The sequence below is a fragment of the Hyperoodon ampullatus genome (assembly GCF_949752795.1).
Source record: "Hyperoodon ampullatus genome assembly, chromosome: 13".
In the NCBI taxonomy this organism is placed as follows: Eukaryota; Metazoa; Chordata; class Mammalia; order Artiodactyla; family Ziphiidae; genus Hyperoodon; species Hyperoodon ampullatus.
Window position 1 is genome coordinate 63,194,886 of NC_136926.1, and position 18,614 is coordinate 63,213,499.

The 18,614-nt window shown below is 47.4% G+C and overlaps 1 protein-coding gene across 3 annotated transcripts in view; it reads right to left on the minus strand.

Moving 5' to 3' along the window:
• Positions 1 to 18,614, minus strand: part of LOXHD1 (lipoxygenase homology PLAT domains 1) — a gene marked incomplete at both ends in the record, with an annotated part of 209,235 nt that overhangs the window by 176,854 nt on the left and 13,767 nt on the right. For all 3 annotated transcript variants that reach the window (XM_079717302.1, XM_079717301.1, XM_079717300.1), the window contains 2 exons: positions 10,704 to 10,888; positions 12,791 to 12,871. In XM_079717302.1, the coding sequence (XP_079573428.1) occupies positions 10,704 to 10,888; positions 12,791 to 12,871 (266 nt within the window). The remainder of the gene's footprint in view (positions 1 to 10,703; positions 10,889 to 12,790; positions 12,872 to 18,614) is intronic.

Consider the following 18,614-nt stretch of genomic DNA (forward strand, 5'->3'; position numbering starts at 1 on the left):
ACTGAGCTCTGCCCCATGTCCCATCCCTGCTGGGGGCAAAGCCAGAACTAGAACTCAGGGTGCACAGCCCATGTGCTTTCTGATCCAGAGAGCTATATTTTTAAATTAATGATCTAACTACTCTATGATATCATCCAGTAGAATCTGGGAGTAGGTCAGGGCTGCCGGTTTATTTGGCAGGGCTCTCACGATGGGTGTCTTTTGCATCAGTCACCCAGGCTGCTTGCATTTGCTCCTGTACCATGCAGTTCTCTGGCTGGTCCGTAATCCACTGCAGGTCAGCACAATCTGCACATGCCCCTAAGATGTTCATCACGATCCCTTTCTTGTGATGTCCTTTTTTCAAATGCACCCTGGGCACTGTGCCCAACACGGTCTTGCCAAGACCTGGTGCACACCCGGAGCTGTGTGATAATCACTGTGTAGCACGGCCTGGGCTGGAAATTATAACCCAGTTACCTGATGAAATAAACAGGAGTGGAAACAGTGATTGTGCCAGAGGAACGCAATGTCGTTGTCACCTGGTCCCCAGCTCTGGGCAACTTCGGGCCCCCAGCACTGGCTGTCTCATTTGGTAGAGCCAAAAAAAAAAAAAAAAGCCAGTCCATTTGCTCCAGACTGGGAAGCAATGAGAACGTCATCTGCCTCCCCGCCGCCTGCACACTGCATGCAGCCCACCTGCCCAAGCTGTTGCTCCTCCTCGTGGGCTCCCTTTCCTCCAACTACCAGCCCCTCAGTCTCCTTGGAGCACAACACAAAACTGGTTGCAGGCGTATTTATTATTAATCCACCAAAGAAGACTAAACACTCCTTAGAAGAAGGCTTGTCCGTAACGAACAGGTCCCAGCTGGGAGCAGGGGTGGTGGCTGGACCCAGCTCACTCCGGGCCCTTCTGAATGCAAGGGCCCTCTCAGCTGTCAGTGAAGCCTGGTCTGAAACCCTGATGAGCTGTTGTGCCTGGGCTCTGACAGCCCTGGGGTGTGCACAGCCCCCAGGCCAGCTGGAACTCAGCTCCTGGCTTCAGAGGCCTGTCTCACTGCCAAGCTGGCAGGCTCTCGTGTTGCAATGTGGGCTGGGTACTGATTTAAGCCACGTGATCAACTCAGTGCTTTTCAAGGTGGGAGGGTTTGTGGGTTGGCACCAGGACGGGGATAATTACTTGGCCAGCAGGCAGGAAATGACGTCATATTGGCAGTGAGAAGGCCATGTCTGCCCTAAACAGGTCTTGCCCGTGCCTCCCTACTGGCGAGAGCCCCTGGCTTATGCTCCTTCGAGCCCCAACACTGGGTCACCCCAAATCTACATCATCTTATCCTGCCTGTCTGCCTCCACGTCCCCACCCCTGATCTTTCAGTGACACCCCCATCCCACCTCCAGCTTCGGGTATGTGCCCTGAGCCTCCCTGGGGCCAGAAAGGCACGGGTAGCCCTGCATTCTCAGCCTGTGTGAGTCTGCAGTGTGCTTATCAACTGCATGTGGGTGCTGTGCCCCATGAATGTCACACTAAAGGTGACCCAGCATCAAGGGATCACTGGGTGGAGGAAACATGGAGCCAGGTGAAAGGGCAGAGAGATGCTTAGCTAGCAGAGTACCAGAGGAAGCTAGTGCCTCAAGGGACCTTGGACAACATCCAGGTTTTCTGGTAAGATGAAGAGGCAGCCCAGAGGACAAGTAACTTGCCTAAGGGGCACAATTACAGAGGGGCAAGTCTAGAAGCCAGCTCTCTGGGCCCCAGGAGAGCTCTTTCCACCCATCTCTGCTGCTGGTCTTCATGAGTGGGTGTGTCTGCACACAACCCATACACACACGAGCCCACGTCCTATCGATCTTCACCCAAGCCCCACTGAAGTGACCAAGTGCGCAAGCACAAGTGAAAGTGTTACCCTCAGAGAAACCTGAGCTTAGCTGGAGACACCAGATAGACACATATTAAGGAGTTAGAACCCAAAGAGGCAAATAGCGGTCCCTGAGATACGGTGTTTCTCAGCCATTTATCCATCTCAAAACTCCTGAGGGCTACAGCACACCCCCATCAGCCACAGTGGCTCGTTCTGGCTGTAGCTGATTCAGCCAGAATGTATCTGAACCTCAGGGAGCAGGTGGAAAAGTTCCTCCTCTCTGCCCATGAGATTCCTTACACATCCCCTAACTGCCTTTGGGATGGGGGCACTACACTGAGAATCACTGCACTACAGTGGAAGGCAAGACTTCAATTTCTCCAGAGTTTTCAGGGAGAGAAAAACCCAAGGCAAGGGCACAGGTGATGCTTTCCAGAGAGGCTGGGGCTTTAGACCCAATGGGGTTTGGGTGGCATGGAGAAAACTGAAGGAGAGGGTGAAAGAGAACAGGTGGAGGGGAAGAGGCACGGGCCCTGATGTTTCCTCTGACCCTGGTATATATTTTAGTGGGTGATCCACAGTTTTCTCTCTAACTGACTTGAGACAGATGTCTGGGAGAAAGGAGAAGCCCCCATGGCAACAGGCAGGCAGGCAGGCCCTGGGGCTCTGGTGAGAGCAGTCCTATTCAGTCCTTTTTGGGGTGGCTAAGGTGGGCCTGAACCCCAGAAACTGCTTTCAGTAGTCTGGCTTCCACTCCACAATCTGGGAGTAGGTGGGGAGAGGGTGTCTCATCGTGTCCCTCAGGCTTCAATCCCATTTCCCATGGATCCCTTGAAACTTCTTCATGGTTTATTAGTGCCGGAGAGAACAGCTTTCAGAGCGCTGCCTGCCAGACACTAGAGCCAACACAGTCTGAGCAAACAGGTTGAGAAAGGGGAGTTGCTGGCCTGAGATCAAGAAACAGAGGAGGAGACTACTCAGGGTCATGGATATTCACCCTGACCTTCGTTGTAGGTGCAAAGCGGAGATAATAATAGACCTTACTTCCTCGGGGTGTTATGAATTTTAAATAAGATACTATCTGTAAGGTATATGCACACGAAAACACAGTCTGAAGAAGGATTTTGTCCATAGCTAGTAGGTGGCATTGTTGGGACTTGAACCTAGGACTCTGTGACTTGAGATGGGAGCTCTGAACCATCATGCCCTCCACCCTCTTTGTGAATACCTTGTACTATGGCAATGTCTGTCCTCTCTTGGACTGTGAGCACCTTGAGGGAAAAGACCATGTTTTCACCCTGACCCAGAATCTAAGAGCAGCTCAGGGGGGCATCACCAATGGCAGTGGCTAATGATGAGGCTTCAGTTCGAGGTCTGGGAGACTGTCCTTAGATCCTGGCCAAGGGCTTTCATCAGTGTGTAAATGTCAATGTCCCTCTGGGTTCTGGGTGTCAAAAGCATGAGCCATTCCAGACAGGATGAAATAAATCCTCCAGGAAGGGAATCAGGTGTCCATGTCAATGGAGGTGGGGGAATGCAAAGAAGCAGGTGGCGGGAGGGAAAATTTGCCACGCTTCTGGAACGATTCGACAGTCAAGACTGTGTTTCCAGGTATAATCAACACAGATATGCTGAAAAAGCAGCTGCCAACCTTCCCCAGGCCTCAGAAAGTGCCAGGACCCCTGACCCCCATTCTAAGAAGGAAATGAGCATAGAGGTGGCTGCAAATTCCCTGTTCAGGCTGCATATATATCTGAGCTGCTTAATTAGGAGGTGTGATGTCTGCCTGGATCATTTTTTTGTTGAGATGTGGTGGAGAGCCAGCCAAGATTGGGACACCCACACCTGCTGACTCACGTGGGGATGAGTCAGGAGAATTCATAGGTTTCTCCAGCAGCCTCTAAGTCCTGGGCAAGGACTGAGGACTTGGGGTGGAGACAGCATTTTCATCTTTTCTTCCAGGTGATTATGGTGTAGTATCACTGTTAAAAATAGTTAATGAGAATTTAGGGTGCATTAAAAGAAGCAGGACATAAACCAAATGTCCATTAACCAATGAATGGATAAATAAAATGTAGTATAAATATAAAAAGGAATATTATTAGGCCATAAAAAGAAATGAATTACTGATATATGCTATAACATGAATAAACCTTGAAAACATGCTGTATGAAAGAAACAAGTCACAAAAGGCCCCATATTATATGATTCTGTGTATATGAAATGTCTAGAATAGACAAAACTATAAAGATAGAAAGTAAATTAATGGTTGCCTAGAGCTAGGGAGTATTGGGAGGGGTGTGTTGTGAGTGACTGCTAAACGGTATAGGACTTCTTTTGGAATGATAAAAATGTTCTAAATTTGATTGTGGTGATGGTTGCACAACTTCACAAATATACAAAAAACCATTGAATGTACACTTTAAGGGTGAATTTTATGGTATGTGAAGTATATCCCAATAAACAAAAAAAGTAGAAAAAAAGAAGCAGGACATCAAGGGACATTGAATAGCCAAAACAATCTTTAAAAAGAATAACAGGGTTTCCCCTGGAGATCCAGGGGTTAAGACTTCGCCTTCCAATGCAGGGGGTGCAAGTTTGATCCCTGGTCAGGGAGCTAAGATCCCACATGCCTCAGGGCCAAAAAACCAAAACATAAAACAGAAGCAATATTGTAACAAATTCAATAAAGCCTTTAAAAATGGTCCACATCAAAAAATCTAAAAAATGAACTAAAATAATAAAATAAAAAGAAGAACAAATTTGGAGGTCTCACACATCCTGATTTCAAAACTCCTACAAAATTACAGTAATAAAAATGGTGTGGTACTAGCATAAGGACAGACATTTAGACCAATGGAATATAACAGAGAGCCCAGAAATAAACCTTCATATATATGGCCAAATGATTTTCAACAAGGGTGCTAAGACCATTCAACAGGGAATTGTCTTAGCACAGTCTTTTCCACAAATGGTGCTGAGAGGGCTTCCCTGGTGGCGCAGTGGTTGAGAGTCTGCCTGCCAACGCAGGGGACACGGGTTCGAGCCCTGGTCTGGGAGGATCCCACATGCCGCGGAGCGACTAGGCCCGTGTGCACAACTACTGAGCCTGCGCGTCTGGAGCTTGTGCTCCGCAACAAGAGAGGCCACGACAGTGAGAGGCCCGCGCACCACGATGAAGAGTGGCCCCCGCTTGCCGCAACTAGAGAAAGCCCTCACACAGAAACGAAGACCCAACACAGCCATAAATAAATAAATAAATAAATAAATTTAAAAACAAAACAAAAAACAAATGGTGCTGAGAAAACTGAATATCCACATACAAAAGAATGAAGTTGGACCCTTACCTTTCACCATATACAAAATTTAATTCAAAATAGATCAACAACCAAAATGTAAGAGCTAAATCTATAGCACTCTTAGAAGAAAACATGGGACAAAAGCTTCATGACATAGGATTTGGCAGTGACTTCGGATATGACACCAGAAGCATAAGCAACAAAAGAAAAACTAGGTAAATTAGACTTCATAAAAATTAAAAACTTTTATGCACCAGCAGACACAAACAGTACAAAAGGCAGCCCATGGAATGGGAGAAAATATTTGTAAATTGTGTCTGATAAAGGGTTTATACCCAGAAATATATTCTGGATAGACTCTTACAACTCCACAAGAAAACAAACAACCTGATTAAAAAATGGGCAAAGGACTTGAATGGACATTTCTCCAAAAAGATACACAAATGACCAATAAGCACATGAAGAGATGCGCAACATTACTTATCCCCAGGAAATGCAAATCGGAACCACAGTTGAGATACCACCTCACAACCATTAAGATGGTTATTATCAAATATAAACAAATTAAAACCCCAGAAAATAACAAGTATTGATGAGTGTGTGGAAAAATTGGAATTGCTGGTAGGAATGCAAAATGGTGCAGCTGCTGCGGAAAGGAGCGTGGCAGTTCCTCAAAAAGTTAAACATAGAATTACCATATGATCCAGTAATTCCACTTCTGGGTATAGATCCAAAAGAACTGAAGGCAGGAACTCGAACAGATAGTCGTACACCAATGTTTACAGCAACATTATTCACAATAGTCGAAAGGTGGAAACAACACAAAGGTCCATTGACAGACAAATGGATAAATAAAATGCAGTCTCATACAATGGAATATTATTCAGCCTTACAAAGAAAGGAAATTCTGATACATGCTACAATGTGGATGAACCTTGAAGATACTATGCTAAGTGAAATAAGCAGTCACAAAAGGACAATATTCTATGATTCCACTTATATGAGGTTCCTAAGTAGTCATTTTCAAAGAGACAGGAAGAAGAATAGAGGTTACCAGCGGTGGGGGGAGGGGGAGGAGAATATGGAGTTATTCTTTTTTTTTTTTTTTTTTTTTTTTTTTTGCGGTATGCGGGCCTCTCACTGTTGCGGCCTCTCCCGTTGTGGAGCACAGGCTCCGGACGCGCAGGCCCAGCGGCCATGGCTCACGGGCCCAGCCGCTCCACGGCATATGGGATCCTCCCAGACCGGGGCATGAACCCGTATCCCCTGCATCGGCAGGCAGACCCTCAACCACTGCGCCACCAGGGAGGCCCGGAGTTATTCTTTAATAGGTACAAATTTCAGTTGGGAATGATGAAAGAATTCTGGAGATGGATTGTGGTGATGGTTTCACAACAATGTGAATGTACTTAGTGCCATTGAATGGTGCATTTGAAAATAGTTAAGATGGTAAATATTATGTATATTTTTCCACAATAATTTTTTAAAAGAAGCAGGCAATAAATATTATGTATATTTTTCCACAATAATTTTTAAAGAGAAGCAGGCAATGGAGTCAGGGAGGCCCTCTGCACGCTGTTCTGATGAGGCCCCATCTGAAACACAGGATCCTAGCTTGGGAGGCACGTTCTTGAGGGGCAATGATAAACCAGGGCTGCTCAGGAGCCAGGCTGGGGATGAGTCACAAGAGGGGAGGCTGAGGAACCTGGGGGTGCAATCCTGAGAGGAGAGAGCCCTGTCTTCCTACAGCCAAAGGGCTGACGTGAAAACCTCCTGTGCCGGGTGAGGGGGTTCTGAATCAGACTAGCAAACATCTCAGGGGGACTCATGGGGGTTTAATTTCAGGCTGACCCTTCTGACAACAAGTGCCGCTCAGCAGTGGGATGGGTTGCACTGGGAGGTTGGGCAGCATCCCCCACTCAAGAAAGGCTAGATTTAAACCGAAGCTGGAGAAGCTGGAGGGTGATATTCTTGTCCAGGGCAGCAGTTCCAGTGCACCTCGGCTTAGCTTCTGCACCAGGGAGGGCAAGCTCCTCTCAGGCACTTGTGTCTTTAAGCATGATATGTGAGATCCCCTGTAGAGAAACCATCTAGAAAACTAATCAAGGCCCAGTCCCCTCCACTCCACTATTGTCTGATGATCACCTTGGTCTGGTCAAAGGGTCGGTCGGTCAGCCTGGAACACCTACCTTCCCTGAGGAGCTGGAATGAAAGAAGTTTCCAGCTGATTATTAGCCAGAACTTTGGGAGATGGCCCTTGGGGGTGGGGAGGAGGGAACAAGGGGAGGAGGGCATGGAATACACACTGGAAATGCCCCCTTTCCTCTCTCCTCCTTCTATTGTGGCCCACATCCCACATTTTGAAATATTTTTACCTGTCAAACTACGAATAAAGAAATAAATATTTTCCCCATTTTGATGACCAAAGACCTCCGAACACCAAGTTAGTATAATTCCAGGTGAAAAGAAAAGAAACTTAACCTTTTGTTTCCAATGCAGTCCCTGAATATTTGAAGATCATGTTTTTCATTCCCTCTCCCAGAGTCTAGCCTGGAAATACTAAAAACCCAATGCCCCCCAGCCCATAAAGGAGCAGGGAGCCCAGTTAGGCAGCCTGATTCAGAGACTTTAAGAAAACACTACCCTGGACAGTTCTTGTGGAAAGTTGGGGAACCACTGAGTTACATTCATTCTTTCTCAAAGGTGATTTTCAGAAGCTCTTCTCCTAACAGTGGAGCAATGGATTTTCATGTGACCAAAGCAGAAGGTTGGATAAGGAGCTAAAAGGAGGGAAAAGGCCAAGAAAGGGGAAACTAAGAGAACAAAAGAGAAAGATGGCAAGCTTGACAATTTGCTAAGGATTGATCCTGATAAAGAGATTGGATCAAGGATTAAAGTGCTTAAGGTCTATAGGAGAATTGGTGAAATTCACCCCAATAGATAGGACAGGCACAGGGGACATGGGCAGGCAATTCACACACACACACACACACACACACACACACACACACACACACATACACACACACACACCACAAATGGCCAATAAACATATGAAGATGTTCAACCTCACCAGTAATCAAAGAGAGAACATTGAAAAGCTCCTTTTCCAGAATGGCCATCACCAAAAAACCTACAAACAATAAATGCTGGAGAGGGTGTGGAGGAAAGTGAACCCTCCTACACTATAGGTGGGAGTGTAAACTGGTACAGCCACTATGGAGAACAGTATGGAAGTTCCTTTAAAAACTAAAAATACAGTTACCATATGATCCAGTAATCCCACTCCTGGGAATATAACTGGAGAAAACCATAATTCAAAAAGATACATGCACCTCAGTGTTCATTGCAGCACTATTTACAATAGCCAGGACATGGAAGCAGCCTAAATGTACATCAACAGAGGAATGGATAAAGAAGATGTGGTACATATATACAATGGAATATTACTCAGCCATAAAAAAGAATGAAAGAATGCCATTTGCAACAACATGGATGGACCTAGAGATTGTCATACTGAGTGAAGTAAGTCAGACAGAGAAAGACAAATGTCATATGACATTGCTTATATGTGGAATCTAAAAAAAGGGTACAAATGAACTTGTCTACAAAACAGAAATAGAGTCACAGATGTAGAAAACAAACTTACAGTTACCAGAGGGCAAGTGGGGGGAGGGATAAATTGGGAGATTAAGATTGACATATACACACTACTATATATAAAATAGATAATAGACATAAAATAGATAATAAAGACCTACTGTATAGCACAGGGAACTCTACTCAATACTCTGTAATGGCCTATATGGGAAAAGAATCTAAAGAAGAGTGGATATATGTATACATATAACTGATTCACTTTGCTGTACACCTGAAAGTAACACAACACTGTAACTCAACAATACTCCAATAAAAAATTAATTTAAAAAAATAATAAAAGCCCCTGTTCCCATCCAGTTGGGAAATTAAAGAATACTACCAGCTGTTGGCAAGGCCGAGTGGAGTGGGTGCTCTTGCACAGCTGGTGGGACTGTGCACTGATGGGTTCTTTCTAGCACACTTTGGGAATACCCATTAAAAGCCTTAACCCTGTGTATTCTATCTGACCTAGAAATTCCACTTAGGAATTTATCTTAAGGAAAGAATCATTTGTCTGTGCAAAGATTTAGGTGTATTGTTCATAATAGTATTATTTATAATAACAAAAAATTTAGAGGGGGAGCACAGTATAAATGTCCAACTATAAAGGATTCAATGAATAAATGATGATATCTCCCTACACCAGAATGCTACAGAGCCATTACAAGTAGGGGTGTTGAGTGACATTTAATGGCTTAGAAATATACATGCTCTAAAACAGGAGATGTTGTAACAGCCCATCCTTTCAAACTATATATTCATAGAAAAGACTAGAAATAAGTGAGCAAAAATTTCACCAGTGATGTTTCTCCAGGTGATGGGATTATAGGTATTCTTCTTATATAATTGTGTTTCCATATTTTCTAAATTTTCTGCAATGATCAAATTTGGCTTTTGTAGTAAAAGATGGATAACATATCTTTAAAAAAAGAATCAGTGAAGTTGCAGGTTATTGTGATGGGGACAACAGAGGAATGGGGCAAGTGTTCAAGGTCTGCTGGGAGGTGGGAGATAAGAGGTAGACAGAGAAATGGAGAACTGAAGTCCATTGGAAGAGAGGATATGCTTATGTGCTCAGCTGGGGTGTAAGAGCCAGTGGCACTTGGAGACCACTGGGTACATGCTGGGAGGTGAAATGTATTCTACTGGGTGACTGTGGGAAAGTCACTTCTCTTCTCCTGGCCGCCAAGTTCCTTTCCCCTCCGAGGGCCCATGACTCTGTGCAAGCAGGCTATTATGATGATGGTACCCACATGTGATGTCCCCTTATTTGAAAAGACAAATATGTTCAATAATGGGGTAAGGTGATGTCAGGACTTTAGGTGACAAAGGAGTGATAAAATAGGACATGAGATACAACGTGTATTTTTACATGCTTTGATCCCCCGCCTCCCATTTTTCCTGTAGAGCTAAAAATGACTGAATTTAAGGATTTGGGCCAGAAATGTACTTGAAATAAGTTGTTTTACTCCTCATAAAATCAGGAGGAGTTGGGGGCAGCACAATGGAACTCTGGAAGCTGTAGATTGCGATTCACATACACCATGCCCCCCTGGCTGAAACTCACCTTCCTTGGTCATCAGAAAAAAAGCTAGGGAACAGGAAGACAGAGAAAACCGCCTTTGAACTCAGAGGGAATGCTCCGTAGATACATACTCATCAACAAGAGCTGTTGAAAACATAGGGTACACTCAGGGCTGTGCCCATTCCTCCATCATGGCTCCAGGACCTCCTGCATCTCCCACTTCCATGAGCCCCCAGAACTTGCTCTTGGGAGGGACCCAAGGAAAAGCTGGAGCTTCCCCTGGGCCCTAGCCAACAGGAAGAGGTGGCAAGGGGTGATGGGGCTGCCCAGAACAAGGCAGAGGCCTGGGTGAGCCCTGTGCAGGCAGGGAGGGATGGTGGGCAAGCCAGCCTGGGCACTGACCTCTGGGCACGTCCATGGGGTTGAAGCTGGCCAACAGGTCGCGACACCACTGGCGGTCACCCTCCACCTTGCTCAGCCAGTTGTTGCAGTTGAAGTAGTAACGGAGGTGAGGCCGCTTCATGTCGGTCACAATTACACGGTCCAGGTACCAGCTGGCGTTCAAGCCTGTGTTGTCATGCTCGATCCTGGTGCAGAAAGACACCCGCACCATCACTTGCAGAACAGAAACGACGCCCCTTCCATACTGAAATACCCCAATGTTTGTTCCAAAGAGAAGTTTAATCATTTTGATGTTGTTGTTACTTTACCTCTCCAACCTCAGTTTCCTTATCTACAAAGCGGGGACTCCTTGCAAGGTGGATGAGCTTATGAATGAATGTTGCATCGTTACATTGCCCACAAAGAAATATTGCCTTCCATGGAAAATCCAGGATTGCTAAGGCTTGCAGTGGGACCATCTTGAGCCTCCCCTCTCTCCCTGACTCCCAGACCCACCCCCCACCCCAGATACTCAGTCCCACCACCCAGAGGATCCCCCATGGCCACATAGACTGGTGTTGCCCCATAGAAATATCACATGAGCTTCATGTGTGAGCCAGATAGGTAATTTTAGATTTTCTAGTAGCCACATTGAAAAAGAAAGACACTGGTGAAACTAATTTTAATAATATATTTTGTTTAATCCATTTATCATTTCAGTGGGTAACCTTGTAAACATTTATTAATGAGCTATCTTACATCTTTTACTTCATACTAGTTTTTCAAAGACCTGGTGTGTTTTTGCACACACAGTGCATCTGGTTTGGGCTAGCCACATTAGAGTGATCAATAGCCCCATGGGGTCAGGGGCTACTGTGCTGGGCAGCAGAGATCCAGACTTTTCAAAATCTGGCCCCCATTATCTTCTGCCACTTCCTATAGTCCTCTTCATCCTTGGCAGTCCAGTTTTCTCTTTGAGGCCCAGTTTCTGCCCCAGAACTTGACCCTTGGATGACCTCACTTTGCACCAAGCATCCCATCACAGTGAGGCCTTACAACTTGCAGGTCCTAACAGGACAACCACAGTCCAAGACAACACACAGATGGATGACACACATGATATACACAAGGATGCATGCCTCTGCCTGGCATGGAGCCTGGCACATAGCGGACCTCAGCTTAGTGGCTGCATTTCCCACACACTGACACCTTCTTCCCGACCCTCCTGCATAAGAGCCCCTTCCGTGTTCATAACTCCCTTTCCCCACACAACCGGTTCCAGGGCCCTCATAAGTCCCTTATTTTCCCAGTAAAGAGAGTTCATGGCCCTATATTTTCTAGTGGGAGGAAAAAAAAAAACAAGGGCTGAATGGAGGCAGCATTTGCCTTCTGTCCAGGCCCTCTAGTCTGGGTACAGTCAGACCATAAGTGATCTTGACATGCTGACAAATGGGCATGACTTGATTGGGGGTGGTAGTAGGTGGAGGGGGGCAAAAAGGGGCAATTGAAGGCTGTTCCTCAGCAACCAGGCTGGCAGAGCTATCCCTCCCCACACATTCACAAAAACTCCACCAGAGAGAGCAAGATTAGGGGAGATCTCTGTCAAAAAGCATCCTGCAATGTGACCTGGCATCTCTAACACTCACTGGGCGCTTATTGTATGCCAGTTAATATTCTAAACACTGACTCATTGAGTTCTTACTAACTCTAATGGTGCCCTAGGAGCTGGGCACCATTATTACAGACAAGGAAACTGAGGCTTGGAGAGGAAACCTTCCCAAAGTCCCACAACTGGTAAATGGCAGGGCAGGAATTTGAACGAAGGCAATCTGGACTGAGTCTACTAACCACTTTGCTAGGGTTTTTCAAAGCATATTTCCCAAGTGTGTGAAAAATTGTCTCAAGTTGTCTTAACCCAAAGAAGTGAAACTCTAATGGGCAAATTTAGGGCACAATGACTCAGAGTGGGAGGGAAAGATTTGGGGCCTTTGGTCACCCCTCAGATGACATCAGGAGAGCAATCAACACCCAAAAGTGTCAGTAGTGAAATCAGTTCCTATTCTACTTGCCTTCCTCTCACCCAACCTGGTCAGGGGCCAGGTTCTCACCTGATTTTGTAAATGAGGCCCACATTATTGGTTCTCACCCGGAACACATCGATGTTGGCTTTCCCAAAGGCAGATTCGCTCCTGCAATGAAGGTATGCACAGTTAGCACAGACCAGCACTGGGCTCACAGGCCCTGGAGGAGAGCCAAAGGCTGGCATCCCCCTACTTCCTCCACCATCCCACTCCAGGAAGTGCTACTGGCAGCCAATCCCATTCGGAGATTCCTTTCTGACATGGTTTGGAGAGGTGGAGGGCAAGGATGGTTTGTATTCATTCCTTGCTTTCACGCCCAGGTCCTTATGGGATCCTTGCTATGTATCATTAAGGCAAGCATGGTGGGCAACATTAGCCCCATTTTACAAACAAGTAAATTGCTAGTTGGTAGCAGAGCTGGGACCAGAACCTGGCTCCCAAAGTCATGATCCAATGCTCTGTGGTTGCTCTGGGTTGGGAGAGTGGAGGAGGAAGGAAGGTGTGATAAATGCCATGGTGCTCTTGGGTCTGCAGGCCTCCTGGCCTCTCCTCCTCACCTGCCTTGCTCTAGCTGGGAAGAGTTGCAATGGCAGCCCCAAGTGGATGCAAACCTTGGGTGGTGGGCCGTGGTCCTGCCATTCCAAGGAAGGAAACACTCAACCCAAACCTGCGACCAGCGAAGTGGGGGCAGTGATGGAATGCATATCTGGCATCCCACAGACGGTGCAAACAGAAGCAAGTGCACCTGAGATGTTTCTCAATGAGATGCCCAAGCAAGTCCAGACTCGGGAGCATCCTAGCATCCATCAGCTTAGACACAGGAAGGCTGGAGCACCGAGTCCTCTGGGAGTAGAAGCCTGAATCTCACGTGGGCATCTGCTCTGTCCTCTGTGTAGGCCAGGACGCCCGCCGCTTGAGCCCAGGCCTACTTGCAGCTCTTCCTGCTACCACAGTGAAGGCCTCACAGGGCTGAGAGCTGTGGACCTCCCTCAGTGCTCCCGGCCAGGGCTTTCAGCACCAGCACACAGCCCATGGGAAAAGAAAAACGCAGAAGATATGTCTGTTCATTGGCCATCACGTGTTTCAAAATAAAGAGGGAGGTGAAAGGCCTTCTCCCCAAGGGAGCAAAGATTCAGACTCTCTCAGTAACAGAAGGCTTTTAAGGTTCTAGAGACCCAGAAGCTGTGATTCTGCAAACAGACCCACTCTGGCAAACAGTCTGGTCTGGGGAGATATTTCCTTATGGTGGGCACGTTATGAGACATGGGGCCCAGGGCCCTCCTAAAGCAGTGCAGAGCTCACAAAATCAGGTGAAAGTGTGCACCGAGGCCGCCTTGTCAGGGAGAAGAGCCCCCAGTGGTGTAGCCCGCGGAACAGAGCGGGAGGAGAGAGTGGCAGGAACTTCCGGGTTTTGCTGGAGTGAAAACGCCCGCCCCCAGGCTGGCGACATGGACCTGTCAGAATCTCACTTCCAAGGGTGAGTGACAACATACCCTGTATTCTGTTGCAGAATCAAAGCAGTTGTTAAATGACTTGCAAAACACATGAACATCGATTATGTGCGTCAGGACCGTGTAAATGGGAAACAAAGAAATGAATAAGAGGTTTTTTCTGTTTCAGTATACAAGACAAGGAAATCGATTTTTAGAATAGACAGGAGTCTCTATATCATATAAATACCCTACAAAGCAGTCACCCTGGGAAGCTCTATGATGGAATATTATGCAGCCATTAAATATCCTATTGTGAAAGAGTGTTTAATACAACAGAAACAGGTTTATGAAATAGGCTTAAAAGAAAAAACAGGTTAAAAATAGAATGTATAAACAACAACCAATACAAAAAGGACACCAAGTTCATTTAAAAACAATAAAGAGGGAGAGGATTTATACAAAAACATCATGTCTACATAATAAGACTATTATGAAGTGCTGGTTATTTATTCTTGTGTTCATTTTTTTTCAGTTTTCTGAAGGGAGCACATCTTGTTTTCGTAATTATGAAAAAAGCACAGTCCCCTGTTTCAGAAACCCCCACTCCATCCGGCCCACAGCTGCTTGTGGTGAATTCTTTGGAATGAATTTGAGGCTCGCTGGGCTTCATCTGCTGAGGGTGCATGGAATTTGGGAAACAACCAATGCCAATGAGTAGGGGAAGAGGAGGGTGATTTGGAAAAGAAAAGACAAGGTGTGATTTGGAAGGAAAGCAGCTGGCTTTTTAGGGTGTTTCTCATAAGAGTTCCAGCTCCAGCAGCTGCATCCAGCAAGGGGAGCTCCGCACCTTCAAAAAGGCCCAGCGCACGCGACCAGGTGGAATGTGGGTTGGCGCTTTCCAGTGTGTTTGTTAAATAATCGACCATGCTGCTTTACAGTCACTCAAGAAAGAAATTTTAAAAAGCGAGGTGGAAGAAGGGAAACGAGGAGGAAAGGTTTGCCAGGATGGGCAGAAGGCGTGCTCCACGCTGTCTCAGGACCACACTGGAGCATCCAGGGCATCACAGGATGTGATGCAATCATCCACGGTGTTTACAACATGGAGACCAATATCCTGGCGGACAAGAGCAAAGCCTTCTGCATTTCAGGGGTCTCTCTTCAGAGAAGGGAAAGCAAAGGACTGCAGAGACAGGGCTCTACAGACTCCCTCCTCTCAGGGAGGGGCCAAAACAATCCCAGATGAGCTCCAACCCCAGCCCACTTGGGGCCAGACTCCGAAATCCCCCCTTCCAATAAGTCAGAATGCAAATGTTGGTGGGTTTCAGAAAACTGACTGAAGGCGGTGTGGAAACAGCAAACGACAGAGGTCCCTGGCCAAAGAAACATCAGAAATAGACACTTCTTCACATTTCCTTGTGGGAGATGGCAGGTTTTCCACAGCTCCTGGTCAGTCCTCAAATGCAGGACACAGCTCCCTGCCTGTGCCTGCCGTTCCACAGGGATCCCACCCTTTCCAGGCAGCACAGGGCATTTTAGCTGCCCCCTGGGCAGAGCCAGCAGGCTAAAATGCCAGGATTCTACCACACTTGCAGTTGGTGAATTCTCAACAGGAGAACCGTGTTCCAGAAGATACATGAGATCCCATCCTTTTGCCATGTCCTAAACATGTAACTCATTGTTGGGGGTGGTCCTGGGTAACGGGGAAGGGGGCTTCCTCTGGGATCCAGAGCTGTTGGCACTTCGCTAGTGTGGAGGTCAGGGCAGAGGTCAGCTAGCAGGGGAATAGAAGTGAACATGTCCCACTCTTTGCTGCCTAAGAGAGGGTCCAATGTGTGCCGAGGAATTTAGACCCCAGACCATGAGGGTGAGAACAATCAGCATTTTAACATCAGGCACCGAGGTTCTTCTTGCAGCAGGAATTATTTTGTATTGGAGAATAAAAAATCCTAGTAAGCCACCCGGGAGTAGAAGGTAAAGGCCTGGGGCAGAGGAGAAAGGCCACAAGAAAGAGTGGAATTGATGGGAGAGAGAAGAAAGAAGATGAGGGAGAGGCAGGAGAGAAAGGTGGGGTGAGAGACATGGCCAGAGGCTGCAGAGAAAGGGGTTGGGGAGGACTTCCAGGAAGCGTGGTGGCTTAACTTTAAGACCCTGGTGCGGGCAGGCGGGTGGTCTATCTAGTATTCCATTTTAAGTTGTCTGTGTTGCTTCCATGTGAACTCTGGCACCCTGAGTTATCAGTGAAGTCTGATGCACACCAAAATGCCTTGTAGTTTGTGTGTGTGTGTGTGCATGTGTGTGGGTGTGCATGTGTACATGTGTGCTTGCGTGGATGTATGTGTGTGTGTTTGTGGGTGTAAAACAAGGAAAAGGAGCTCAGTTCCAGTTGACACAGGGGTGTGGGTGTGGGTTTGGGGTGACACAGTGTGGCCAGGAGGGAACAGCAGCAGACAGTGAGAGGAGAGGAGATTTCGAGATCAGTGGCATTCTGAGCCAGACCCCAGGGACTGCTGAGGGTGAGGGCTGGGCTGGGCTAACTGCATCTAAATCTCACAGAGCTCGGTGACCTCTGTGGCCGTCTGCATGTTGGTTACACGGCAACCTGGACTTCCTCGGAAAGCAGTGCTCCCTTCCCAGACTCGAGATCTCCATCTTGAATTGGAAGGGTCTCAGATGGTGAGGATTGTGTCTATGCGATTCTCTTTATAGACAATTTGTCGGTTCTTGCAGCAGCCGGACTCTGGCCTCCTCTTTCCCCGTTTACCCTGCTCACCACGGTCAGATTAACCCTTCTTGTCTGCACAGTACGTCAAGCCTCCACAAGGCCTTCTCCAGTCTGGTCCTCCCCTGCCTTTCCCACCTCCCTCCTCTCTGCCCCTGCATGCAGCCGGTAAGTCCCCATCCAGCCCCCATCGGTCTGCAGTGTCCCTTGTGGCCTCCATACTTTTTCAAGCTGTTCCCCCTCATCTAAAGTACCCTCTTTCTGCCCCTCGTCTATGAGTCCTTTTCACCTGTCGAGGTCCAGATCACATATCCTTCCCTGTAAAGTCCTATTCTAGCCACACTGATACCAAATCATTTAGTGAGCTCTATATGCAAAGCACTGCGATAGGTGCTGCAGGCACAAAACAGACCTCCCATCATCCTCTGGCTCCACCTATGCATCCCTCTATGCATCACCTCTCCAGCCTCTCCAAGGACATACAGCTGATACTGCAAATGTGCCTGTATCCCTGAAACTACCCATTTCCTGCGGGCTCCTGAAGAACCCTCTGGACCGCTGGAATGGGATCCTGGCCTAATCTGTGCCCCTGATGCCCAGCTTGGAGCAGGACACAGATACAGGAGAGACCCCTACCGGCAGACCCATGGAGTAATTGGGGGGAAGTTGATTCCTACATGCAGGCTATCTTGGAGAAGCTGGCTGCCTTTGTGTGGTTTCAGAAGCACCCGCAGACCTGCTGGCCCTGCCAGCTCAGTCATGCCTGAGACCCTTCTACCGTGACGCAGCTTTCCTTCGCATTGAGAAGGAAGGCTGGAACTCAGACTCCCAGGGTGAGGGGACACAGTGACAGACCTTCACATGGGGTTATAAAAGTTGACTCTGGGGACCTTGCTGAGAAGGTGTTTTGACAGAGGAAAAAGGTGAGCGGGGAGAGTCTGAGGGTCCAGGTGCATGAAAGGAGGAAAGCCAGTGAGGAGCCACCACAAGAGGGGAAATGGCTCTTTTTGTTTTAAAAAAAAAAAAAAAAGACAGGCTGGGGACTCCAGAAACGAAGCTGGCCAACTCCCCAGGGTCTAGTGGCTTCTCCCTAGAGGGGTGCACTCCGGGGAGAACACATGGCAGAGAGGATGGACATTTCATGTATTCTCTTTACCGTGCCCACAGCACTGGAGAAAAGGGCTTCCACAAGCGAGTCACTCGGCAGTGTAACCAGTACAAGAAGGCAGGTACCCTGTTCTGCGGAAATGGACAAAATAGGACGTTATGCTTGCCTCAATGCTGCCGCATTTACACCAGAGGCTGCCTTCAGGGTAAATGTGTTCCACTGGGCCTGGTCAGTCTGCTAAGCGCAGAGTTTGTGGATCTCCTGGCCTGTGGACCCACCTTTCTACTGCTTCGCCTGCCGCCCCTGGAGGTGCCAAGTTATAAATCCCAGAGGTCACACCCTGGATCCCCAGGAGGCCTGTAGGGGAGTCTCCCACACACCCTCTAGGGCCACGGGGTCATGAGCTTGAGGACATGTCTGCATCAAGACCCTGGGGTTTGAGGACCAGCTTTACCATCAAAAGCTCCATGACTCAGAGCTGCTCACCACTCCCCTCTAGGCCCCAGATTCCCCGTGAGCAGGTTGGACTACATTTAGTTGTTTTCAAATTTTTCTCGGCTACAGAGCTCATGGTGCAAAGAGTATCTGACT